Source organism: Mercenaria mercenaria, chromosome 1 (genome assembly GCF_021730395.1).
Source record: "Mercenaria mercenaria strain notata chromosome 1, MADL_Memer_1, whole genome shotgun sequence".
NCBI classification, from domain to species: Eukaryota; Metazoa; Mollusca; class Bivalvia; order Venerida; family Veneridae; genus Mercenaria; species Mercenaria mercenaria.
This window is the reverse complement of record NC_069361.1, coordinates 69,580,849-69,608,721: the sequence shown is the minus strand read 5'-3', so window position 1 is coordinate 69,608,721 and position 27,873 is coordinate 69,580,849. Positions and strand designations below refer to the sequence as shown.

Sequence of the window (27,873 nt, the reverse complement as noted above, 5' to 3'; positions counted from 1 at the left end):
ATAGTTTAACATTTAGTATCTCGGAAGTTCGACTGATATAGCTTGAGTTGATGAAAAACATACACTTGGTACTAATGCTCTGTCCTAGCATACATCTTTGAGATAGATACATTTACTCTTTCGCAGATGGTGATCAATCGCTATACATAGCTAATGTTGTTATGTAACACCGACTTTAAATAAAAGTTGTATCTGGTATCTTGTGTCTTGTGCAAGCCGTGTGTGCATCTATGACGACAGCGATGCTAAGATGAAGTCATTCGGTACTGATACCTGCAACAACAACAACAAACTAGGAAAAACAGTTGAGCTGAGAGAAATCTATACTTTTCATTTTATTGAAAAAAAGATAGACAATTACAAACTCTTATTAATAAGGTATGGTAATAAGCACTTACTGCAAGTAGGTTGTGTTGCAAATGTTGATCGATAAGTCATAAATTTGACACGTGTGTTGGTGTTCTGTTTTTCGGATAGATGAAGAATTCGGATATCTTGTAGTGTACATCTACAGTGTTCTGCCCAAGAATCAATACTGTTTATAACTGGGAGGCACTTTGTCTGGGACAGACTGTTAAAAGACAAGCAAGCTCATTAGGTGCAAAGTTAAAAAAGAACTTCATTTACTAAGATTAAATACATAGATTAGAATGTTACAGTTAATTGCCAACCTCTCACTCTAGTCTCGGTGAATAGAATCAAGCTGGGGCTGGACTGTATGTATAGGGGGAGACCATTTCAGGAACAAATCATTCTTGGAAAATAGGTGTTGGAGTGGTATTTCATATGAGATTGTGGGATCAAGTAGTTTAGGTTCCTTGTGAGTATGAGATGGTTATGGCTAAGGCCAAAAAAAAATATATGTATGTTTCCTGTGACATGCCAGAAAAAAATAGGGTAGGTAGGTCGATTTTTCTTTTTTTTTTTTTTTTTTTTTTTTTTTTAGGATAGAGCAGAACACGCATCTTCACAGTAGTAGAATTCCCTTGTCTTCGCTTTTGCCTATTGTCTTAACAATAAATATATGTCTGTACTAGATGGTAGATGCTATACACTTTAAATACACAGCTTTTTATATACCCTTTGGCTTTTAGTCAAATTATTAAATACATGCCTTCAGAATATTTCGACAGATGCACCTTTGGTTTTCCGTTGGTTCAAGCCTAGTTAAAATCATGATTTTTTTATGTCAAGTTTAAGGCAGGGGTGTAACTTTTTTTCACACCACTCGCCCTGCAGGACTAGTAACCACTAAAATCTACTCGCACTTAGTGAACAGTCACTTGTCCTTTTAATTGACATGTTTAATATTGTCACTTTAATGAAAGGAGTATTATACATGTACAATAAGTAAATTTTAAATGAAACACACAGTAGACAAATACTGTTCTCTTGTACACCATATTTCCTTTTTAAGGTGGCATGTTTGTTCTTTTTAAATTTCCTTTTTACAGCAGACATTTTTATTTTTCTTTCCTCTATTTTTGTCAGCAGCACCAGCCAGTTGCTCTCCAAAACAACTGCAGCGATATTAATAATAATTAAAGTCTATCCCCTACCGTATTTTCCTAAAGTGTTAGGACAGCATAAAATATTTAGTTATTTTCATTTTCTCAAGACTTATTTCCCGAAAATAATTATTTTGAAAAGTGTCCCCAAAATATGGACATAATGATCATCCACACACCCGTTGGGAACGCGAAAAAAAAACAATTATCGGAAATTATTCTGTTTATAAGCTAAGTAATTGGTCTTGTTTTCATCATTAATTAACACCCTCCAAAGAGCTAAAAGAAGTGTGTCGGTATCATGGCATCTGAAGTGGAGATCAAAGCACGGTATAGTTGCCCGAGATTGTCATGGCATTACGTCATGTTTTCGCGCCATGTGAAACATCACTGTTTGATTGTACCACCTCGCTTCTTTAAATTGTTGAGAAGAAATCAATAAAATAAGTTTCTTCTTTTTTTTTTTTAAAAGCGAATGTACAAAATCACGAATGAACTGACAGGTAAATGTGTCAAACAATTATACTGATCCTACCTCTGTGACCTGTTTGCCCTCAAAGAATTTACATTATTGTTACATTATTGTTAGAGAAGAATATCTTACAAAGTGTCGTGTCAAAAATAATACTTGTACGAAGATTCATTTAAAAAATAATCAAAAACCACAACAACATCATACTGCTTTATTCTAAAGCCACATTTCTATTTACATTCACGAGGTCACGTAACCTATTCTGCCGTGCTAACAGATATCTGTTTGCGAAAAAACGTTTTACTCCTTGTATTTAAATTGCTGCCGCTTTTTCATTATTTAAGATTTTTTAATTCTGTTTTTTATACTTTCTGGTGAAAAGTCTGAATTTTATGACCATATTATGTATCGATTATTTTCTTTAAGAAAGAAATAAGTAATTAAGATCGTGCTGTTTGAAATTTTACAAGTGATTATATGAAAATTCGGCCGTTTTTTATAGAATTTTGCCTACATTTTTGCCGATGTCTTATTAAAATTATTATAGAATTCAAACTGTATTACTTCTCAAGCGGTGTTGAAAACTTGAAGCAATTATATTAAAAAATAAATGCACTAAGCGCGTTTTCTGTGTACGTGTCGATAAACAAAAGTAATGGCGATGTAAATTAGATATAACGATAGGTCGCACGTGCTCGTCGAATGGAAAATTACCGGCATGACGTTTTGATGTCTTTACGATTCGCGGGTTAATTCCAGTCAATCCAGGTATTTTTTCGTGATATAATTTCTGAATTTGGTAAAGTTACGACGTAAAAACCACTCGCCCGATCGGTAGAGTATACAGCGGAGTCCACTCGTCCTATCCAGAATTTAACTCGTCGATGTACGATGAATAAGAATATAGAACTGGAAGATCCTTCACAAGAAACTGCCTGTCGGCGGGTGGACTTGTTCAAACAGCTTGGTAAATGTACATCGATCCGATGTTCCTAAATGAGAGCATATGATTTTTTTCGTACCCGCAAATTTTCGTCCGAAAAAAGTTTAGGGTCGGGGGCTAAAATTAGGGTCGGTCGGGTCACCGGAAACATGCATATTTTTTTATTTGGCCTAACTGCAATAAGACTGTACTTAAACAGGTCGGAGATCATCACAAATCGGTGTGTTATCTACAAATTTGTAGTTAACACATCAATCAATAGTTATCAGTAACTACCGATCTGTAGATACACAATACATAAATCTAGAAATTTTCATTTCAAAGGTTTGTTTTCATCATCCGGAAAATGTCTATCCTTTAACAAGTTTTATCGGAGGCAAGTCTCCGATAATATGTCTAAATTTAATTTCAACAACGAATATTAAAGATACAGAAGCAGAAAATAAATTGACGTTTCACTACTTAATGCATTTTACTTGTAAAAATCTCAAGCAAAAAGCTGTTATTTTATTTATTTTCACTTTGCAATTTCCATTCCTATCCGATGTCCGCCATCTTGGGATTTTAATGCATTGGTACATTTTGTAACTTGGTTCTTATACCATATTTATTGACAAGAATGTCTAAATTTTTCTCGACTGATCAACCATTTTTGCACCCCGCCCCACCCTCCACCCTCCATCAACAGCACTGGAAGATAGATAGCCCCTTTCCCATATTTCTCAAAGAAATTCCACTGAAAAAAATACATATATTATCCCAACCACCAAAACCCTTTCCACCTTTCTAGATCGACATGATAATGTAAATTGTACCATTTAAAACATGAGGCAATGTACTTTTAAATACAGTGAAACACCGCTCGCTCGAGCATCGATGACTCGAGCACCCGGGCTCGCTCGAGCAGTTCATGTGGTCCCGGCCGATTTCCTTCTAATTTCTATGTGATATAACCATGGCTGGGTCGAGCATCGATAACTCGATCGCTCGAGCATGACACCTGGTCCCTGTGTATTAATTTACTCTTTGTTACTTCTGGCTAACTCGAGCAGAGGTGTCAAAATTTTTCACACCTTCGGCGGTCAGAATATGTCAGTTAATTAAACATTTTCAAACACCGTTAAAATTGCGTAGTCTATTCCCAGAATATCTTAAATGTTTGTTTGTCGGTATAGTTGATCTTATGATGAGAATAATTATTGATAAAATCTAAAAGAAAAGTTTTATTGATCAAATATCGATCAATTACTGATTACTTAAAGCATCTTGTCTGCGGGATCGAGAAGATAGTTATGAGATCTTAGTATTTTAATCAGCAATTGTCTGCATGCAAATGAAGGAAATAATATAGCCGTTTCATAAAATTCAGACGATAATTATGATATGCACTTGCTGATGAATAAAAAAATCTTAGTTGTTTCTTCACATGTGCCATTTACAAATTATATATTGAAACGTCTATCAATAGATAACGTTTGTAATACGTTTGTTTTTGAAATATGTCACAAGTATGTTATTATTACGCATCACCGTTTACTCTGCAAACGGTCCCAATGACAGTTGGTAAAACAAACTTTAGTTTTCTTCGTATGTTGGTCAATGTTTGGGTCGCTCGAAACCATGGATAACTCGAGCATTTTGCTCATCCCATTGCGACCTCGAGCGAGCGGTGTTTTACTGTAATTATCTTTCTTTGTGCAACATATCTATGAAAAATATTGCTTTTATCACGACGCAAGTTTTCCCCTATTTTGGTTACGGCGCGGTTTTCACCTCCTTACGGGCACGGCCACCATTCCCCCAAAACTTAAAAATAAACAGTGGATAATACTGCATTGCAACTATTATATGTAAAACTTGTACATCAAATAAATGATGTATTTCATACTGTAAAGGTATTACTAATGTATGCTCCTGTTTGTACACCATACTTTTACTTGCAACAGCATCCAAAAATAACTCCTTATATAAAATGCATAATGGGAAAGCGCTCATGATCACTGCAAAGAATGGATCAACGGCATGGAAATGCTGTAGGTGTTTTAAATGCAAATTTAAGCGTTATAAAGTGGTTTCAATTGATTTAAATGGCTGCATTTGTGTAAAATTGAAATTATGATGTTTGAAAAATGCAAAAAACGGAAGATACTGTTCCTCAGAACTGTTTGAAATAACTTTGTTCCGATAGCGGAAGTTGATACCATTTATTGCAAGCGTTCTTCAACACCCGGATTTTCTTGTTTACAAAATTAAAAGGGTATTTTATTTTTTTATTCTTATTTATCTACAGATCGGTAGTTACTGAAAACTATTGATTGGTGTCTTTGTTAACTACAGATTTGTAGATAACACACCGATTTGTGATGATCTCCGACCTGTTAAATTATTCTGAAAAGTATAATAAGGTAATTTTTGATATGGCGATGTTCAAGGGATTGCATTTAAGTGACACTGCTTGTTTGGACATAATTTTTACAATGTATCGAGCTGCAGGTAGTTACACTCGTTCTGTTTTGTATGTGAGGGATTTTTATCAAGGGTGCCATATAGAAGAGCAATATTCAAGCTGTGGGCAGACATAGGTGTTGTCAGCTGTTTCTTTTACTTTTCTTTTGTTTGTTTTGACATTTCTTTTGAAGAATCTGAGTGAATTGTTTGCTTTTGATGTATGTTTTGACCAACTGAGATCTTTACTTCATGTGGCGAAAGGTATTTTGCAGAGCTCTTCTGTAGATTTTAGTGCTATATTATGGAGAGTATAATTGTAGATAATAGGTTTTTTCTTTCAAGTAATCCTCAATACCTCACACTTATCCGGATTGAACTCCATTGACCAGTCCTTCTCCCAGGCTTCAAGGGAATGGAGATAATTTTGTAGGGATTGGGAATCAAGGGAGGATTTAACCATCAGATAGACAATATTGTCATCTGCAAAAATTCGGACTTGCTTTTAATGGACTCTGGGAGGTCATTTATGTAGGGTAGGAAGAGACAGGGGCCTATGACTAACCCTTGTGGAACCCCAGACAGAACAGGAAGCTCATCCAAGGTGAAGCCATCATCAACTACTCTTTGGGATCGGTCCTTGAGAAATGACTTGATCCACTGGGATACTAATGGGTGGACTCCCAGGGTATCAAGTTTATTAATTAGTTTGTGGTCAACCTTTTCAAAGGCTTTACTGAAGTCCATTACGATGGCGTCAGTTTGTTGCAACTTGGCCATTTTCAAGATTGTCAAATACCTCTTGTGTGATACTTATAAGTTGTGTTTTACAGCTATGCTTTGACCTGAAGCCATGTTGATATTGGCTAAGGAGATCATTTCTGCCAAAGTAGGAATTATATTTGAGACAAGAACATGTTCCATTAATTTAGAGGCAATACAAGTTAGGGATATGGGCCTATAGTTTGGACCTTTCAGAAAATTCTTATAGACTGGTGCAACGGTTGCTCTTTTCCAGTCTTTTGAGACTTGACCTGTTTCAAGAGATAGTTGGAATAATAATAATAATAATAATAATAATAACGACTTTATTTATAGTGGATAACATATTTGGCTAAGCCAATTTACAATATGGTCCACATATACATGGCTATATACAAACATGGATAAAAATATGACAAAATAAAACACACAAAGTTAATGTTATCAGAAAAATAATATGAGAATGAAAGATTATATACAATACAGGACACTAATTTAACAACTGAAGTAACTATTTACAATGAAAATGGAGAGAGATGGTAGAGACAGTATTTCCTGACATTTAATTGCAATTATGACTTATTGTACTGTCAGAGTATTGCCACTGAAGGTACGATCTTTTAAATTTCTCCAGGGTGTCTGAAGTACGTATATATTTAGGTATGTTATTCCAGATAACTGTTCCAGAATAGTGCAAAGATTTGCGAAAAAATTCCTTTTTTGGCATAGGTACTACTAGTTCATCATTTTCTCTAGATCTAAGTTCACGATCAGATAATATCTTTGTTATGATTGGGGCCATCTCTTGGTGAAGTTCTTTTAGTAATCTTGGTGAAATTTCATCAGTACCAGAGGCTTTATTTGGATTTAGCCCCATTAGTAACTTGTTCATGCCCTCAATAGCTATGAGGATTGTCGGCATCTTCGGTGCTGATTTGGCATTTGTGGCTTTTTTGCTGAGTTGTTTCAGGCTTAGGGGTTGGGGCTTTGCAAAGACAGATTCAAACTGTTTATCATGTTTATTAAGAATGTTTGCCTTTGTGACCGGGGTGGTATGAGTTAAACTGGTGTTTACACCACAACTCTGTTTTGTTATGTTTAACAAACGAGTAGAACTTTTTTGAAGTTGCCAGTAAAGATGACTGATTCCAAATAAGACCAATAGGAGGTTATTAGCCCCCTACTGTTTGAAAACCAGTTTCGGGGACTATAGGAATGCACTTTTTATAAAAGTTACTAACATTAGGATAACACATCTGTGTATGGGTGCTTTGCACCTGGGACACTAAAGAACCGGAGAAGCTTATGGTATTTAATCATCTTTTTATCTTGCACTATCTTTCTACAGTCTTCTGGAGGAGTCGCCCATGCATATGTTTCTGGTTGAGACTATATAATAGATTTAAACACGCACACACTATAAATTATTCCTTTTGACAGCCAAGTATTATGAATAATTGTGTATCAAAAAGGCTTGGTTATATATGATAATACCATAGTTAAACAATTGTTTCTTCCTTCAGGATAAAAATGAAGACTGAGTATAAAGCTGGAGATTTGTCAAAGCTACTGGCTTCTACAAGCCCTAAAGCTGCCACACCTTCATCCAAGCCCAGCCCAGGGAAAAATGTGTTCTCAGATAAGAAAAACAAGAAGGCTAGAGAGTCCATTCTTGACAAGTCTTTTGCCAAGGGAGAGATGAACACACCTAAGAATAAAGTAATGAGTCCAAATGGAAACGTAAAGTTAGGAGATGATTCTGGTAGTAAAAAGGTGGGGGCATTGGGGAGCAATAAGAAGGGAAGTAATAAAAAGAAAAGTAAAGTTACTACAGAAGATTCTGTTAATAAAAATGTTGGACAGGCCAGAAAAAGCATTGCTGGCAATTTTTCTCCATCAGTCATGAAAGAGAAACAAGACATTGTGAAGAAAAATGTAGAGAAACAGGACAATTCTGAAAGAAGCCCTGACAAACAAGGGAAGAAAAAGAAGAAGAAAAGACATTCTTTTGGCTTTTATAGGAGACTAGAAAGAAAGGTAATTATATTTTTGTTAATACTAATAATTGTAAATGCCTTCAAGTAAAAGATATCTACAAAAACAGTACTGAGAAATAAGTAAACAAAGAACCTATTACAAATGCATTGACAAATTTGTGTTTTAGCATGCATGCTTTTGGATATACATGTATAATTTTCTTTGTATCTGCCTGTCTTTGGTAGAATTATGTAAAAGTGTTTAAAAGCATTGCATCATTCTTGAATAATAGATGAGCAAAATTAGCGTTTTGCATGGATTTTAAATTTCAGTTTATTTGTTAGTTTTTCATGTTTTAACCTTTAACCTGCTAGTGGCAAGTGATTCTGCCTTTGCGACCAGTGAATCCTAAGATCTGCCTGCATGGACATGCAGGCTGATCTTGGTCTGCACTGTTCGCTATTCAGTCAATACATTTTCAGTGAACACCCCTTTTAATAACAAGTGACAGGGGTTTTTTTTACCAAGAGGGGAAAGGGCCCAGGCCTGTGATTTGGGAAAAAAATAGCTCAGTATTTGGGCAAAGAGGAATAAAAAACCTGATGGAGAGTCAATTTGGGGGGAAAATGTATGATTTAAAAGAAATTTTCTATAGGAAAGGGGCCTGTTAATTATAGAAGGGAAAAAAAAACCCCAGTAATACTGTCCAAATTAAAAAATGGACCAGTCCATTTTAGAAATTTAGCAGGGTAAAGGTTAAAGATTATAAACACATAGACTTTCAGTTAAAACTATATTTAAGAAGTCTTTAACAGATGAATAAAACTGTAGGGATAACGCATGTTTTTTCATGTTATAACATCATTCAGCAGAATCCTGGGGGATTGGTTGGTGCTCGAGTTGGTTGGTGCCCATCATCAAATTTCCATGAAATGCACGGGAATATCTGAGTTTTTTTTTTATGTTGACGTCATTTCCTTTTGAATTATCTGTTTTCGGGCCGTAATATGTTTATGCTTTGCCATAGAACGTGCATACATGTATATATAAAAAGGTGTTTTAACTGCATGTGAGGGCAAGAATCTCTCTGTTAACACACGTTTTCTCTCGTAAAACGACAAAGAAAAATGACAAGAACAGCAGTTTTATGCTAGAATTTCAGTTTTAACTATATTTAAGAACTCTAACAGATGAATATTTCATAGTCTAAAATCTTATTTTGATCCATTTCATAGAAAGAAGAAAAACAGAAACGCTCAAAAGGAAAGAAATCTGTTGATGAAGAAACCAAAGCTGAAAATGGAAGTAGTCCTAATACACCTAAGATGAAACAGGATGACATGGAAAAAGATGCAGTAGAGACGCCGGTTTCAAAGAACAGAAAACGTAAAAATGTAAGTTCTGCTGCAGGACCAGAACCAAATATAAAAAAAGTAAAAGTTCAGGACAAGTTGGACTCTGACAGTGACAGTGATGACGACAGCGGTTCTAGTGACAGTACAAGCTCAGATGATGACAGTGATGTTCACAGTGTAGAAGATGAGGTTAAAACAAAGATGGTAAAAAACACAGCTACTGCCAGTGATGAGAGTTCTGGTAGTGATGGAGAGAAGGAAAAAGAAGATGATGACAGTAATGATGATGATGACAGTGATGATGATGATGATGACAGTGATGAAGAGAGTGAAGATGATCTTAGTTATAAACGCGATACCAATATGATGGATGAGGAAAAAGCTCTTGACTCTGATTCAAGTGATGATGATGATGATGAAGCAGAAGACGAAGAAGATGATGATTCCTCTGAGGCATCAGATAGAGAAAATGTACATAAAGGGGGCAACTCAGCTGGGTTTTGTCCACCAGAAGGAATCGTCCATGAGTCATTGAAGAAAAAGGGAGAAAAAAGGTAAGGAATTTCAAAGTAACTTGTAGAAAAAAATTAGAAGTGAGATCTTTACTACAGTCATGTACTACGATGTAGATCCAGCTGGAATTCCGTTAATAATTTCATATTCCTGAAACTTTAGAAACTCAGATTTGAAAATTCTTAATCTGTTTGCTGAATACCACTTGAATAATGCTTGATACTTGGGATTGAGAGATTTCTTCATACAGTTTTAACAAGAAATTTGCAGAGACGTATGCTTGAAATGCTTTTATCTTAATTTAATGGTCAGAACTGATGTCGAAGTTATTTCCAAATTTTCTTTTATAAATGATATATTGAATCAGAATAGAAATTTTGATACCAATACTGTGAAATCATTTAATTTCGTGGGCATGAAATTTTGTGGTTTTGGTCAAAATGGCAATTTCGTGGGGATGTGGATTTCTACTTTTGAACATAAAATTAATGGGAATTTTACTTGTTCGTTGGGATTAAATTTCGTGGATTGACTCAACCACGAAATCCACGAAAATTGGTCCCCCACGAATATTAATGATTTCACAGTCGTGTTTTTAAAATCACCAGGAAACCAGCTTCAGACAGTTCAGATGAAGATATGGTTCCCTCTAAGAAAATGAAATCAGATGATGCTGAAACTGACAAGGGAACCAGGCCAAGGAAAGATAGATTGGCTAAAGCCACAAATGATAGGACCATATTTGTTGGCAACTTGCCAAACAGTACTACGAAAAAGGTATTTTTTGTTAAAATTGTTAAAACAATAACTTTGTCCTAAATAATAATAATATTTTTGTTGAAATGCTTGATAGATTAACTGTACAGTGTAGATCTATGATATATTGACTCTAAGAGAGAAAATTGCAGTTCTTTTCTCTACAATGGAAGCAAGGATATGTTGGTAAAACAAACCGAATTTTTAAGAATTTTTCAACTCTTAACTATTCTTTATAATTTCCTGAAATAGAAGTATTTGAAAGTTTTTTTCTTTAAAAATGTTTCTTCTGATTACATTTCAATGGTTTTTAGCTCACCTGTCACAAAGTGACAAGGTGAGCTTTTGTGATCGCGTGGCGTCCGTCGTCTCCGTGCGTGCGTGCGTAAACTTTTGCTTGTGACCACTCTAGAGGTCACATTTTTCATGTGATCTTTATGAAAGTTGGTCAGAATGTTCATCTTGATGATATCTAGGTCAAGTTCGAAACTGGGTCACGTGCGGTCAAAAACTAGGTCAGTAGATCTAAAAATAGAAAAACCTTGTGACCTCTCTAGAGGCCATATTTTTCATGAGATCTTCATGAAAATTGGTCAGAATGTTCACCTTGATGATATCTAGGTCAAGTTCGAAACTGGGTTGCGTGCGGTCCAAAACTAGGTCAGTAGGTCTAAAAATAGAAAAACCTTGTGACCTCTCTAGAGGCCATATTTCTCAATGGATCTTCATGAAAATTGGATCACCTTGATGATATCTAGGTCAAGTTCGAAACTGGGTCACGTGGGTTCAAAAACTAGGTCAGTAGATCTAAAAATAGAAAAACCTTGTGACCTCTCTAGAGGCCATATTTTTCATGAGATCTTCATGAAAATTGGTCAGAATGTTCACCTTGATGATTTCTAGGTCAAGTTCGAAACTGGGTCACATGGGGTCAAAAACTAGGTCAGTAGGTCTAAAAATAGAAAAACCTTGTGACCTTTCTAGAGGCCATATTTCTCAATGGATCTTCATGAAAATTAGTCAGAACGTTCACCTTGATGATATCTAGGTCAAGTTCGAAACTGGGTCACATGGTCAAAAACTAGGTCAGTAGGTCAAATAATAGAAAAACCTTGTGACCTCTCTAAAGGCCATATTTTTCAATGGATCTTCATGAAAGTTTGTCTGAATGTTCATCTTGATGATATCTAGGTCAAGTTTGAAACAGGGTCATGTGCGGTCAAAAACTAGGTCAGTAGGTCTAAAAATAGAAAAACCTTGTGACCTCTCTAGAGGCCATACTTGTGAATAGATCTCCATAAAAATTGGTGAGAATGTTCATCTTGATGATATCTAGGTCAAGTTTGAAAATGGGTCATGTGCCGTCAAAAAGTAGGTCAGTAGGTCAAATAATGAAAAAACGTTGTGACCTCTCTAGAGGTCATATTTTTCATGGAATCTGTATGAAAGTTGGTCTGAATGTTTATCTTGATGATATCTAGGTCAAGTTTGAAACTGGGTCAACTGCGATCAAAAACTAGGTCAGTAGGTCTTGAAATAGAAAAACCTTGTGACCTCTCTATAGGCCATACCCTTGAATGGATCTTCATGAAAATTGGTCAGAGTGTTCACCTTGATGATATCTAGGTCGAGTTTGAAACTGGATCACGTGCCTTAAAAAACTAGGTCAATAGGTCAAATATTAGAAAAACCTTGTGACCTCTCTAGAGACCATATTTTTCAATGGATCTTCATGAAAATTGGTCAGAATTTTTATCTTGATAACATCTAGGTCAAGTTCAAAACTGGGTCACATGAGCTCAAAAACTAGGTCACTATGTCAAATAATAGAAAAAACGATGTCATACTCAAAACTGGATCATGTGGGAAGAGGTGAGCGATTCAGGACCATCATGGTCCTCATGTTTTTTCATGATTTACTTAATTATTGTGTCTTTGTGTGTGTCCTAATATATACCTCTAAATGTATTCATACAAACTAGGTCATCAATGTTGGTTGTATTTGGAACCATTGAGACATTCGTTATAAGTATAACTAGGAGAATTCTTACAAGTAACAATAAACTAAAGGCATTTGCTTGTAACTCAAAATAGAAAAATATATGTTTTTGCTTTCCAAATTTAGGTATAATTTTTTTTTTGTATATTTCAGCAACTGGAAAGATTGTTCAAAACATTTGGTGAGATCGAGTCTTCGAGATTTAGAACAGTGGTAAGTTTTTATGTCTAACTTGAATTTTATTGTAGAAATGAATATGTTTGGTTCTCTACATCTGATTCATAGGGAGAAGTCTGCAGTTACATGCAGAGAACAGGTTAATGGTAGTACAGAATCCAGAACAGGGAAGGTTAACTGTAACTTGTTGTATGACTGACATATTATTGAAAATCAAAGCTTAACCCAAATCAGAAGGCCAAAATATAATATGAAAATGGATTTTACTTGTCAGTTGCAAACCAGTAATAAAACTCATAGATATTAGGCGCTTACAAATAATGATTTCTTAGTACAGTGCAACCTCTGTGTCAGAGCACTGCTTAGAAGAGTGAAAATTGTTTGTTGAAAATTGTTGAAAACTGTTCATTGTACAGGGGTTGTTAGTCCAGAAAGATTAATTTACATGGTTTAAATAATTATATCAAAAATAGTGATTTGCTCTTTGATAAAGTCATTGGTTGTTGTATTATTATATCACTCTGGCTGTGCCCTCATTCAGATGTGTATTATTATATTGTTGGTCAGGAGAGGTTAACTTACATAGTTTATTTATACATCAAACAGTGATTTACCTAATTTATTTATATCTCAGACAGTGATTTACATAGTTCAGTTGGAAACAAAATGACAGCCTTTGTATGAGTGTATTATAGTTTCCACAGGTTATACTCTGTAGTTTAACCCTTAGCCTGCTAAATTTCTAAAATGGACTGTTCCATCATTCAATTTGGGCAATACCATTTAGTATTTGAAGGGGTGTTCACTGAAAATTTACTAACTGAATAGCGAACAGTGCAGACCATGATCAGCCTGCACGCATGTGCAGGCTGATCTTGGTCTGCACTGGTCGCAAAGGCACAACCAATCGCCACCAGCAGGCTAAGGGTTAATACCTCTTTGTTTCAGCCGGTCAAGGACCCCAAATTGCCAAAAAGAGCCGTTGCCATCACGTAAGTTGTACTAAACCTAGTCACTTAAGCTCTAAATCTTACAAAATATTGTGTAACAGCAGTATCACATATGAGAAATATTGGTTGCGTAACATGTTGCATGGAAGATTATAAGGCTTTATTTTGAAGAACAGTATATTTCTGAAATTTTTATACTTATCAGGTAGTTACATACTAGGAAAATTGGCAGACTTTTTTTATGCCCCGGCATCTACTGATGCGGGAGGCATATAGTGATTGTCCTGTCCGTCCGTCCGTACGAGGTTAACCAAATGGGACCGTTTTGTCTAGCATCAATACCTCTAACTAGAATGACTTGATACTAATGCAGATGTAACCTGTGACCATTCCTCATCTTCAGACATCACCTGACCTCAGTTTGACCTGGACCTTGAACTTGATCTTGTTTTGGACTTAGGTTGCTTTGTATCGACAAGGATGTCACTGGGGGCGTCACGTGTTTATTGAACGCAGCTACTTGTTTTGCTTTAAGTTACTGAAAAAAATCTACCTTTTACTACAGTTTTAAACAGCTTTGAATTGTTACTTTGCCAGAGGGATAGCTTGCTAAAATTTCTGCCAGCTCTATGTTTCATTGTAATCAGTACTTGAAGCAGTTAGTGTTCATATAAGTGTGTGACTGAAAAATATGCTCAGATGCTATATTAGAGGTTATTATACAAAATGTCATCATTAGAGTATGTAGGTGATATGGATACTTGTAATACTGTTTCTGAAAATGTGTTAACTTGTGCAACTTTATTTATGCTAGTGAAGAATTTATTATAAAAAAAGGATGTTGGAAGCAAATTTTGATGCTTTTATCAAATTTTTCAGGAGAGATTTTCATCCGCAGCGTAATAACTTCAATGCTTATGTCTGTTTCGAGGAAGATGAGTCGGCAAAGAAGGCATTGTCAATGTAGGTTTGTTTGAATCAGCTACATTGTGCTTGAATTTGACTTTTGATATCTGTCATCATAAAATTAAGTCGAGCCTCTGTCTAGTAATTATCCAGTGGGCCTCTGTGGCTAAGGAGTAAAGATCACATGCCATTCACTGCTGATGGTTTTAGAACCAACTTGAGTTGTAGAATTCTTGTATGTACTACCTAGTGTAAAGGGAGACAGTGCCTTTAAATCTGAAAAGTTGCTATATATAACCTAAATTTTGTTGGTGTGACTTGAAACCCCACAATACAATCTACAAAGTGTGAGTTTGACCTTGAAATGTTTGTTGTATGCATATACTTCTCAACCATTTACAATAATGTACTTTCATTAGCAGTAAAAAGACTTTAACCTAATGTAAAGACATGTACATTTGTACCTTTAAACTTGTATGAATATCTTACCGTATTTTTTAATTAGATGTAAGAATTTGCACTAAAGTTGCATGCTGGTTGAGACTTAGTACGAATGGTTGTAAATTTTGGGGGGATTTCATCGATTTTTATTAATCAGTGGTATTAGATGTCAATAAATTGATTTTGGTCTTTAGAATTTGGAATCCAGAAACTTAGTTCTCAACCAGACAGGCTTTTTGGCAAAAACCAAAACAATTTTAGATAGGGAAGTTAAATGATTTCATAGTATGCTGTTCATTTTAGACAAAAAAGCTGTATGAATGTTATCAAACACACACTTTTAAGGTTAGAAAAATGAAATTACCTTACAGTATTTTATCTTATGCAAAAAAGACAAAGGTTCGTTTTTTAAAAGTGCAATTTTATATCAACCTTAATTTTTCAGGAATGGTACAGAGGTAGATGGTTTGCATATCAGAGTAGATATGGTTGGAAGACAGACACAGGTAACTTAACATTTCGGTTGTCAACTGTTTGTTTCAGTTCAACAAACAAGAGGACCATGATGGTCCTGAATCGCTCACCTCTTCCCACATGATCCAGTTTTGAGTATGACGTCGTTTTTTCTATTATTTGACATAGTGACCTAGTTTTTGAGCTCATGTGACCCAGTTTTGAACTTGACCTAGATATTATCAAGATAAAAATTCTGACCAATTTTCATGAAGATCCATTGAAAAATATGGTCTCTAGAGAGGTCACAAGCTTTTTCTATTATTTGACCTATTGACCTAGTTTTTTAGCTCATCTGATTTTTTGAAAAAAAGTGATGAGTTATTGTCATCACTTGAGCGGTTGTCGGCGTCGGCGTCGGCGTCTGCGTCGGCGTTGCCTGGTTAAGTTTTATGTTTAGGTCAGCTTTTCTCCTAAACTATCAAAGCTATTGCTTTGAAACTTGGAATACTTGTTCACCATCATAAGCTGACCCTGATAGCAAGAAACATAACTCCATCTTGCTTTTTGCAAGATTTATGGCCCCTTTTGTACTTAGAAAATATCAGATTTCTTGGTTAAGTTTTATGTTTAGGTCAACTTTTCTCCTAAACTATCAAAGCTATTGCTTTGAAACTTGGAATACTTGTTCACCATCATAAGCAGACCCTGTACGTCAAGAATCATAACTCCATCTTGCTTTTTGCAAGATTTATTGCCCCTTTTGGACTTAGAAAATCAGTTTTCTTGGTTAAGTTTTATGTTTAGGTCAGCTTTTATCCTAAACTATCAAAGCTATTGCTTTAAAACTTGCAACACTTGTTTACCATCATAAGTTGACCCTGTATAGCAAGAAACATAACTCCGTCCTGCTTTTTGCAAGATTTATGGCCCCTTTTTGACTTAGAAAATATCAGATTTCTTGGTTAAGTCTTATGTTTAGGTCAACTTTTTCTCTTAAACTATCAAAGCTATTGCTTTGAAACTTGCAACACTTGTTCACCATCATAAGCTGACCCTGTACAGCAAGCAACATAACTCCATCCTGCTTTTTGCAATAATTATTGCCCCTTTTGGACTTAGAAAATCATTTTCTTGGTTGAGTATTATGTTTAAGTCAACTTTTCTCATAAACTATTAAAGCTATTGCTTTAAAACTTGCAACAGTTTTTCACCATCATAAGTGGACACTGTACATCAAGAAACATAACTCTATCCTGCTTTTTGCAAGAATGATGGCCCTTTTTAGACTTAGAAAATCATGGGTAGGACAATATTTCTATTACACAAAAAAAATCAGATGAGCGTCAGCACCCGCAAGGCGGTGCTCTTGTTAAGGCATGTGACCCAGTTTCAAAAACTTGACCTAGATATCATCAAGGTGAACATTCTGACCAATTTTCATGAAGATCCATTCAAGGGTATGGCCTCTAGAGAGGTCACAAGGTTTTTCTATTTCAAGACCTACTGACCTAGTTTTTGATCGCAGTTGACCCAGTTTCAAACTTGACCTAGATATCATCAAGATAAACATTCAGACCAACTTTCATACAGATCCCATGAAAAATATGGCCTCTAGAGAGGTCACAACGTTTTTTCATTATTTGACCTACTGACCTACTTTTTGAAGGCATGTGACCCACTTTCGAACTTGACCTAGACATCATCAAGATGAACATTCTGACCAATTTTTATGGAGAGCCATTCACAAGTATGGCCTCTAGACAGGTCACAAGGTTTTTCTATTTTTAGACCTACTGACCTAGTTTTTGACCGCACATGACCCTGTTTCGAACTTGACCTAGATATCATCAAGATGAACATTCAGACCAACTTTCATGAAGATCCATTGAAAAATATGGCCTCTAGAGAGGTCAAAAGGTTTTTCTATTATTTGACCTACTGACCTAGTTTTTGACTGCACGTGACCCACTTTCGAACTTGACCTAGATATCATCAAGATGAACATTCAGACCAACTTTCATACAGATCCCATGGAAAATATGGCCTCTAGAGAGGTCACAAGGTTTTTCTATTATTTGACCTACTGACCTAGTTTTAGATGGCACGTGACCCACTTTCGAACTTGACCTAGATATCATCAAGGTGAACATTCTGATCAATTTTCATGAAGATTTCATGAAATATATGGCCTCTAGAGAGGTCACAAGGTTTTTCTATTTTTAGACCTACTGACCTAGTTTTTGACCGCACGTGACCCAGTTTCGAACTTGACCTAGATATCATCAAGATGAACATTCAGACCAACTTTCATACAGATCCCATGAAAAATATGGCCTTTAGAGAGGTCACAAGGTTTTGCTATTATTTGACCTACTGACCTAGTTTTTGACGGCACGTGACCCAGTTTCGAACTCGACCTAGATATCATCAAGGTGAACGTTCTGACCAATTTTCATGAAGATCTTGTGAAATATAAGGCCTCTAGAAAGGTCACAAGGTTTTTCTATTTTTACACCTACTGACCTAGTTTTTGACCGCACGTAACCCAGTTTCGAACTTGACCTAGACATCATCAAGATGAACATTCAGACCAACTTTCATACAGATCCCATGAAAAATATGGCCTTTAGAGAGGTCACAAGGTTTTTCTATTATTTGACCTACTGACCTAGTTTTTGATGGCACGTGACCCAGTTTCGAACTTGACCTAGATATCATCAAGATGAACGTTCTGACCAGTTTTCATGAAGATCTTTTGAAATATATGGCCTCTAGAGAGGTCACAAGGTTTTTCTATTTTTAGACCTACTGACCTAGTTTTTGACGGCACGTGACCCTGTTTCGAACTTGACCTAGATATCATCAAGGTGAACATTCTGACCAACTTTCATAAAGATCCCATGAAAAATGTGACCTCTAGAGTGGTCACAAGCAAAAGTTTACGGACGGACGCACGGACGGACGCACGGACGGACGACGGACACCGCGCGATCACAAAAGCTCACCTTGTCACTTTGTGACAGGTGAGCTAAAAAACAGTGTGCAATAAAATCATTTGATAATAGTTCAGGTTTCTAATTATTTTGTATCACTCTGAATCCATTTTCACCTAGTAGCAGTTTTCGTGTTAACATATTAAACACCACAATTTTTGATGTTATTGGAAGTTCCAAACTCGTCCATAATTTGACCTAAGTTAATGGAACTTGTCCATAATTTGACCTATTAGTAAGTCAAGTTATATAGTGGAAAAGATTGCTCTCGTAAACATTTCTTGCTGTGTCTTCTTTGAACTTGCATATAACTTTTTAAATCTGGATAATTTCATTAATGACTATTCAAGTAAAAGTTTTAGTACATATATTTTGTGTGATTGTCATATTTTCAGAAAGATCCAAAGAAGTCAATTTTTGTGGGAAATCTACCTCTAGGTAAGGTATAATTGTACAAATTGACAAATATCTAGTCCTGTGTTTGGCCCCTTACTAGATAAAATTTAACTGAAGACAACACCAAAAATTCGTTGGTCCTCTACCTCAGATTCATGTAGAGAAGTTGTCAGTTGCTTGCGGAAATAAATTTCATACAGGCCCGAAACCAGACAGGTTATGCCTGGGCGCTAAGTGACAAAATTTTGGTTAAGTTTCTGTAGATATATATTTCACAGTTAAACTGTAACTTTTATTTTTCTAACAGGAGTTTTGTTTATAGGCCATTGTACTCATCTGCATTTACATTATTGAAATCGCCAGTGCAGTGTACTGTGAAATCATTGATATTCATGGGGGAGAAATATTTATAGATGTCATCATTCCATGACATTGAATCCCATTGAACAAATATGTAACTATATACACAATAATAGCTCTTGGTTAATTTTAAAAGTAGTCTAAAAGGTACACTGTCACTTATCTCAAAAAAGTTACAATGTGGAAGAGAGTCTCTGAGGTCTAACTGTTCAAGTCGCAGAACCTTGTCCTGTGGTCTGTAGTATTGCTTGGGTTGATGGTGTAAGAAAAACGTAGGTTATAGTCTTGCCTAGATTGATGGTTTTGGAAAGACGTAGGTGATCGTCTTGCCTGGATTGATGGTGTAAGGAAAAAGTGATTTTATAATCTTGCCAGGGTTGATGGTGTAAGGAAAAAGTTATTTTATAATCTTGCCAGAGTTGATGGTGTAAGGAAAAAGTTATTTTATAATCTTGCCTGGGTTGATGGTGTAAGGAAAAAGTGATTTTATAATCTTGCCAGGGTTGATGGTGTAAGGAAAAAGTGGATTATAATCTTGGAATGATTGATGGTGTTATGAAGACAATCAGCCGACTTGCAAAAAGGTTCTACTGCATAACCTCTGGCAGATAGTTTCTTCCTTTTGAGAAAACATCATTAACCTCTTCAGAGCAACAACCTTTATGACAAAGTCATTATGTCTCCCACCACACAGTGGTGTGGGAGACATATTGATTTACTCCAGTCTGTGTCTGTGTGTGTGTGTCTGTCACAAAGCTTGTCCGTACTCTAAGTGGAACATTTCTCATCCGATTTTGCCAAACTTGAACAAAATGTGTTTGACCATAAGACCTCGGCCAAGTTCGATAACTAGCCAAATCGGTCCAGGCATCTTGGAGTTATGGCCCTTGAATTACCAAAAATCGGTCTTTTTACTCTTGTCCGCACTCTAATTCGAATATTTCTCATCCAATCTTCACCAAACTTAAACAAAATGTGTTTGACCATGAGACCTCGGCCAAGTTCGATAACTAGCCAAATCAGTCCAGGCATTTTGGAGTTACGGCCCTTGAATTATCGAAAAATTGGCCGTTTTACTCTTGTCCGCACTCTTAATCAAACATTTCTCATCTGATCTTCACCAAACTTGAACAAAATGTGTTTGACCATGAGACCTCGGCCAAGTTCGATAACTAGCCAAATCGGTCCAGGCATTTTGGAGTTACGGCCCTTGAATTATCGAAAAATCAACCTTTTTACTCTTGTCCGCACTCTGTGTCGAACATTTCTCATCCGATCTTCACCAAACTTGAACAAAATGTGTTTGACCATGAGACCTCGGCCAAGTTTGATAACTAGCCAAATCGGTTCAGGCATTTTAGAGTTACGGCACTTGAATTACCGAAAAAATCCGTCTGTTTACTTTTGTCCGCTCTCTTAGTCGAACATTTCTCATCCGAACTTCACCAAACTTGAACAAAATGTGTTTGGCCATAAGACCTTACCCAAGTTCGATAACTAGCCAAATCCGCCCAGGCACTTTCGATTTATGGCCCTTGAATTACTGATTGGATCCACTCATCCAGACCATCTAATTGGATCCACTCGTCTAAAACATCTAGAGAAACTAACATTTTTCAGAGGGGCAGTTGTGGGAGACATGCGCTTTTCTCAAAAGCATCTCTAGTTTTTGTAGTGTTGTATATGTGAAGAGGTTGCAGTGTATTCACATCCTTTAAGTAAAGCACAGGTCTGGTGATGTAGTCAAATTTTTATGCCCCCGGCATCTACTGATGCGGGAGGCATATAGTGATTGTCCTGTCCGTCCGTCCGTATGACGAGGTTAACCAAATGGGACCGTTTCGTCTAGCATCAATACCCCTTTCTAGAATGACTTGATACTAATGCAGATGTAACCTGTGACCATTCCTCATCTTCATCACCTGACCTCAGTTTGACATTGACCTTGACCTTATTTTGGACTTGCTTTATATGGGCCATCTCTTGGTTAACCAAATGGGACCGTTTCGTCTAGCATCAATACCGCATACAAAAATGAATTGATACTAATACAGATGTAACCTGTGACCATTCCTCATCTTCAAACATCACCTGACCTCAGTTTGACCTTGACCTCGTTTTGGACTTGGGTTGCTTTGTATCAACAATGATGCCACCGGGGGCATCAAGCGTTTATTGAACGCAGCTCCTTGTTCTATTCTGTTTAAACACCTGATTGCAGGCATTGACATGCTGCTGTCTGATTGAGGCCTGCTAGTGGTAGGTGAAATTGGAACTGTCATGTATAGATCTTCTAATGATGCATTTCTAATACATTTCCTCTGTCTTTATGAAAAAAAACAAAAACTTACAGAATGGATGTGTTATTTGATATGATTTTATTTGTAGATATAGAGGAAGAAGCTTTAAGGAAACATTTTGATGACTGTGGAGAGATTGAAAATGTTCGTGTTGTCAGAGATAAGAAGATAAGTCTTGGCAAAGGATTTGGTTTTGTTACATTTAAGGTAAAAATGTATCTTCATCTGCACAGTAGGAAGATTAGTATAAAATTATTTGCCGAGAAAGTGAGCTGAACTTTTGATTTCTTTTGACTTGATGTGGTTTCTGATGATATTTGAAGCCAATACTTCACCAGTGTCAGGAACCAGAGCTACTTTCCAGAAATAATCTGTATTTGAATGCCACCTTGAAATACACTTCCAATTCATTCTTTGTTGCATCTGTTCGGAGTACATTTTCTTTTTGAGAACCAGAAAGTTACATTGTCATTACTTTTAACTCCTGTGAATATGTCAGGGCTTGAGCTAGGGAGCGACTTGAGCGAAATAGTCGCTTTGTAGCTCCCCACTTCGCTCTAATCTAACATCAAAGCGAAATTCAAGTCGCCCGATTTTTTTTTATTATAACTGAAAAAAAAGGAATTTGCACAACAGCAATGTTGCAAATAATTACAATTACATAAATATTTAAACTTATGCATTTTGTGGGGAAAACAGGATCTCTCTGTGACAGTGTTTAAGGTTCTGAACTTCGAATCACATTGGCAAATCTCACCTCCGTGGATTCAAGACCTTGCTTAGGATGTAGAACTCTTTCATCAGGGGAAGCAATCTAGTTGGATTTGGAAAGGTCACTGGTTCTACTCAGGGTGCCTGACCATGCCTTAAAGTAATGCTTCGAGGGGTACTTTGGGTTTTCCTCCATCATTAAAAGCTGGAAAGCTGCTGTATGTCTTGTAATGAGTCAGGTGAGATTAACCTTACACAAACAAAAATTGATTAGGTATGGGTTAAAACTGTCTGTGTTAATTCATGCCCGATTTTCAGTTTTGTCAAAATGTTAGTTTGAACTTTATGGGACTCGAGACAAACAGTTTGTCTCTTCTAACAACTTTCCCTTGTTTTGTTTCTTTGCTAGGAAAGTGATGGTGTTTCATTTGCTCTGAAATTAACAGAGAGTAAATTAAATGGTCGGAAACTGAGGATAGAAAAATGTGCAGAGGGTAAAAAATCAAAAAAGAAGTCTGACAAGGCTGCTAAGAACAAACAACCAAGTAACACAACCAACCCAGATGAAGAAGGGTCACCCAAGCCTAAAATATCCTTTATTGTTATTGATTTTTATGGTACACATGAAATAAGTATTTTTATATGCTTAATAAGAAAAATATATAACCAATGTATTAAATAACAGTTCAGTAGTAATATGTATTCAGCCAGACCAAAACTGAGTAGCCATAATGCTTTTTGCATACATAAAGGTGTTTTGTTGAGTTCAGGCATAATATGGGCGTCATTCAGTAAATAATGCAATAGGTCTGGCTTTAAGTATTTTGGGTCTTACACTTCATGTTGTAGGGTTTTTCTTGGTAAAATTATAGAGCATAAATCTTAAATACTTTTGACCATTCACTACTCTTTTATTATACAAGCTATTCAATAGGTGTTTATTGCATTACATCAGAATTACATTTTCATTTTTTTTTTTTCTTTTCAAGTTTTGGCATTACCCAGCAAAATGTATCATTTAGCGGCCTCAGTTGAAAAGGATGTACCTGCATTGCTAAAATATCTTTAAGTCATTTTCAAAAGGCGGAGTGTTCCTACGTCTTTTGTAAAGATATCGGATACAATAGCCAATCGCTAAGGTCAAAAATTGTCACGTGAGGAAAGGACATAAAATAAATTTCATTGGCGGGCGAAAAAGATGTATTTGCAGTGAATTGCCACTTTGCACAAAAGTAAATAGCTTTGAGTGTTTGTTAAAATAAAATGCAATAAATGAAGCTATTTGGAATTCTTCTAAATCATATTAATGCAGTGGAATGGTGTGGTTTTTAAGATAGTTTTTTGCAAATACATCTTTTTTTCAAATTGTATACTTCTGTTTGCAGATACGCAGTTTTTGAATTTTCGTTTTTTTGTGTCTTCCGAAAAGTTGCAGGTATGTCCTTTTCAACTGAGACTGACTAGTTGTAGCTAATAGACTGGTCAATAGCACAAACTATGGACTGGCCATTTTTAATACCCACTGACAGAGATCAAATAATGTCAGATGTCATTATAATACAGGATGGGTTAGTTTTCTGTCAAGCATGTGAGCTTAACAGAGCTTGAGGCAATATGGCTGCGCAAGCTGATTTTCATTCTAAAATCGATGTTTGAATTCGTTTCTTTTTCATCATAAATGACAGAAAGATAAACAACATAGTTATATGTACCCTGAATTATTTTGCTTACCTTAAAACCTGCGAGCCAGCATTACCGTATTTTGAATGTTGATAATACTTGCTATGATGTTTCATGTTTGTTTTTGTTTAACCTTGACCAAATGAACTCAGATAAATTGAAGAAGAAAAAGAAAAAGAAGAACAAGGTAACACCAAGCAATGTTAGCAAGAATCCATTTCAGGAAGAGAAAGACCAGTCTGAAATGATGAAACAGAAAGCTAAGAGAGAAAAGGCAGAGAAAAAACTACAGGGCAGCAACGCCTTGAAAAATGACATTGAGAAAATAATGAATGAAGGAAAAGCAGAAGCTGAGAAGAATAAAGAAGGCAGTAAACAAACGCCAAAATCTAAGAAATTTGGTGATAAGAGTTTCACTAAGCAAAATGAAAGGGACTTTGGTGGTAAAAATAAGGGAGATAATTTTGCACAGAAATCAAAGAAATTTGATGATAGTTTTAATAAGGAAAAGTCAGGTGACTTTGGCAAAAATAAAGTAGACAGTCAGACTCCTAAACATAAGAAATTTGGAGAGGATAATTCTAGTGGTACGAAGTCGCCGAAAAAATTTGAGAAGAAAGGAGGTTTCCAGAAGGAAGGTTTTAACAAAAATAAGAAATTTGATAATAACAAAGATTTCAAGAAAAGTCCAAACTCACCAAACAAATCATTTGGAACACAAGGTTCTAAGTTTGGAAAGGATGGTAATACTGGTTTCAAAAAATTTGAAAAGAAACCATTCCCTAAAGGTCAAAATTCCCCAAATAGGTCTTTCGAAAAGAAAGGCGGGAATTTTGGAAAGAATCCTGGATTTAACAAGAAAAACTTTGACAGTCCCGTAATTACTAGTTCTGGAGGAAAAGGAAAACATGTAAAGTTTGATTAAAGGAACTTTTGACGGGCTGACCTTAGCAATGATATAGCATAACTCTTTGAACAGGATGTTTCTGTGAATTCCAGTGTTTACTGAACAGGGTCATAATGCTTATGAGCATAATATCTCGGCCAGTTTAGATAAATAGCTGGATCCTGTAAGTCACTTTGGAGTTATGGCACTGTAATTACATGAAATTTGGAAAATAGATTGTATCTGCTCTCTATCTTGAGAAGCTCAATGCTCAGCAAACTGGGCCACAATGTTTATGGGCATTAAATCTTTGCCAAGTTCTTTAACCAGTCAGATTGTCCCAGTTAGGGCCCTTGAATTTCTTTAAATTGCGAAACTTAATAACTTACCCAGTGTTCACCAAACTTGGTCAGAATGATTATGGGCATAATATCTAGGCATGTTCCAGAGTTCTTGCCCATGAATTAATCAAAATTGAGGAAAATGGCAACCAGTTTGCTCAATATGTATTTCAAAATTCAGTATTATGGGCTTATGTGGCGAGTTTGGCATTCTTGTGTTTTTATCAAAATAACATATTTTTAGGTGTCTGTAAAGAACAAGTTCGGAAATTTCTATAGTTCCATTGAAGTCAGTCATAAACTGAAGGGAAAAAAAATATGAAGATTATTATTTAACTGAACAGCACTTTAATGTAAAATTGTGGTATTTCCAAATTGCTGTTATTTTGTATAATTACTAAGCTTTAGATATTAACATTATAATGTTACAATGCTCAGAGGTATACATCAGATTGGAAATGTGTGCAAGTCTGTGGGGAAAAACAGTTTTAAGAACTAATTAATTTGTCATGTAGCTGTAGATTGTAGATTTGATGATATGAAGTGTGGCTTTAAGGATTGTGACAGATTGCTGTACATGTTTATGGACATATCCTGGCTTCTTTAAATTCTTAAATTCTTATGTCTTTCAGAGCACGAACAGTTGCAAAGTTATGCCAGTCTCAAATTTGCAATATTGATAGTATTTTCTGAAACAATAGTTTCATTTGTAAAATTATATATTTTGTGGAACAGTAGTATCACATTGATAAAAGCACAGAGAAAACTTTTAAAGTAAATGCCATAGACATAAAATTGTAATTAATGGTTTACCCATGTTTTCAGGAAAAATAAGAAAAAATCAAATCATGGAAATAAAGGGTTGTTTTGCATGAAAATTGAACAGCATAATATGAAACATGTATGTTGCTGTATAAAAGAATTGTCAATTTACTGGTATATGTATTGAATTCAGGAAAAGTACTTCATAAAGGGGCCACACTTTTGGACAGTTCAAAGCCTTTAAAAGGTCACCATTTGATGTTACATACCTTTGTTTTAATGCATTTGCAGTAATGTCCCAGTGCTGAAAATTGTATAAGAAATAATATATCCCAAATAGTGATTTATCATTGTTTAGAGTTTAGATGCAAAAGAATGATACCACAAAGGTGCAGCCTGAGTGATATAATACCGTATAGCGGGTTATTTCTGCGTGGGCAATATTTCTGCGTTTCTGCGGTCTCTCGGTAGAATCGCAAAAATATTTCCAGCAGAATATTCATCCAGCAAAAATTTAAAACTCAAAAAATCTGCATTTTTTTAATTTCACCAACGTTGTTTCACGCTATGTTATCCGAGGTAATCCGAAGTTCACAATTGCCTGGTCTAATTATTGAAAATTACCGTCGCCATCTAACAATTACCGATAGTGGTATAATCATGATAATTAGGTGTGATGGTCAGTCAAAGTCCTAACTGTTAATCCTTCAGAAAACGTTTTTAACCTTTATATAAGTGTAACCGTTATATAAATACCGTATTTTGCAGTTGCTGTTTGTGCAATGATTTATTGTTGTTGGACTTATATTTTTTCATTTCACAAATTATTATATCCTACAATGTATTCATTAAATACAAAGATACTTTACTGCAGTTAACAGTAATTTAGCTTATTGTTTTCATACGCTATCATTCTCACAACGTCCGATCATGCGAGGAATTACCTCCTCCTTGGCATCGAAAACGCAGAAATTTCTCTTCCATTTTAAGTGAAAACGCAGAAATAAAACACGCAGAAATTTGTTTCACATTTTTGGGGGCCAAAACGCAGAATATTTTGACCGCAGAAATAACCCGCTATACGGTAATACGCATCTGAACGACAGTGATTTTATTCATGTGTGAATCACTGTTTAAGACTTATTATTTAAATTTTAACACGTTATCAAGGATTATTATGTATGTCCTTGACGATATCCATCAAATATTTACCTGATTTCTGTTGATTTCTTTTCCAGCGTGCTGCTATGCCGTCTAACGCTATGACTTAATAATTGTGACGTCGGAAAAATGAATTGTTGAATAATAAAGCACAGTGTTCAGCCTCCTTTGTTTATTAGGAAAACAAATCGGGTCATGTTAGAATTATATTTATTTCTTTTCAAATGGCATTCATTTTTAATTGGGAACAGTTTTTTGAGACTATTTTAAGTATCCAGTCTTAAAGAGACATTATGGTAGAACATGTTATGGACAGGTAGATAGTTGGTAAAGATGTTGTTTGTTTTGATGAAGATACACTCCTAAAACGTAAGTTTTTTTAGATATATTAAGACATTGTTGACAGGAGATTTTTCAATCAGCTTATCAGAGGCAGGTTTTTTTCTTTATCTTTATGTCAGTAATCTCATCAATTGGAGATATTGCATCAGTCAAGTGCTATGCAGTGAAAAACATGCAGCAAGAATTTAAATTTTTACTACCTGATTAGCTATTGCTTTGTTCAAGACCTCATTTGTTAATGGATATGGTATTACAAGTTGATGAATAAATTCCACAAAATA

At 35.6% G+C, this 27,873-nt stretch overlaps 1 protein-coding gene across 1 annotated transcript; it reads left to right on the top strand.

The window, feature by feature from the left end:
• Positions 1-251: 251 nt before the first annotated feature.
• LOC128559108 (uncharacterized) lies at positions 252-27,873 on the top strand. The gene is made up of 12 exons (XM_053550223.1): positions 252-378; positions 7,654-8,167; positions 9,343-10,016; positions 10,584-10,752; positions 12,884-12,943; positions 13,856-13,899; positions 14,737-14,820; positions 15,650-15,710; positions 19,049-19,091; positions 21,798-21,916; positions 22,830-23,009; positions 24,249-27,873. Exons 2-12 carry the CDS (start codon positions 7,661-7,663, stop codon positions 25,023-25,025), a joined length of 2,718 nt encoding a protein of 905 aa, XP_053406198.1. The 5' UTR covers positions 252-378; positions 7,654-7,660; the 3' UTR covers positions 25,026-27,873.

What these genes read in the sequence shown, in the direction of transcription:
- LOC128559108 (XM_053550223.1), top strand. Translation starts at nt 7,661, where the DNA reads ATGAAGACTGAGTATAAAGCTGGAGATTTGTCAAAGCTACTGGCTTCT. An exon ending in ATAGGAGACTAGAAAGAAAG is followed by an intron (nt 8,168 to 9,342) that starts GTAATTATATTT and finishes TCCATTTCATAG; the next exon opens with AAAGAAGAAAAACAGAAACG. An exon ending in AAGGGTCACCCAAGCCTAAA is followed by an intron (nt 23,010 to 24,248) that starts ATATCCTTTATT and finishes GACCAAATGAAC; the next exon opens with TCAGATAAATTGAAGAAGAA.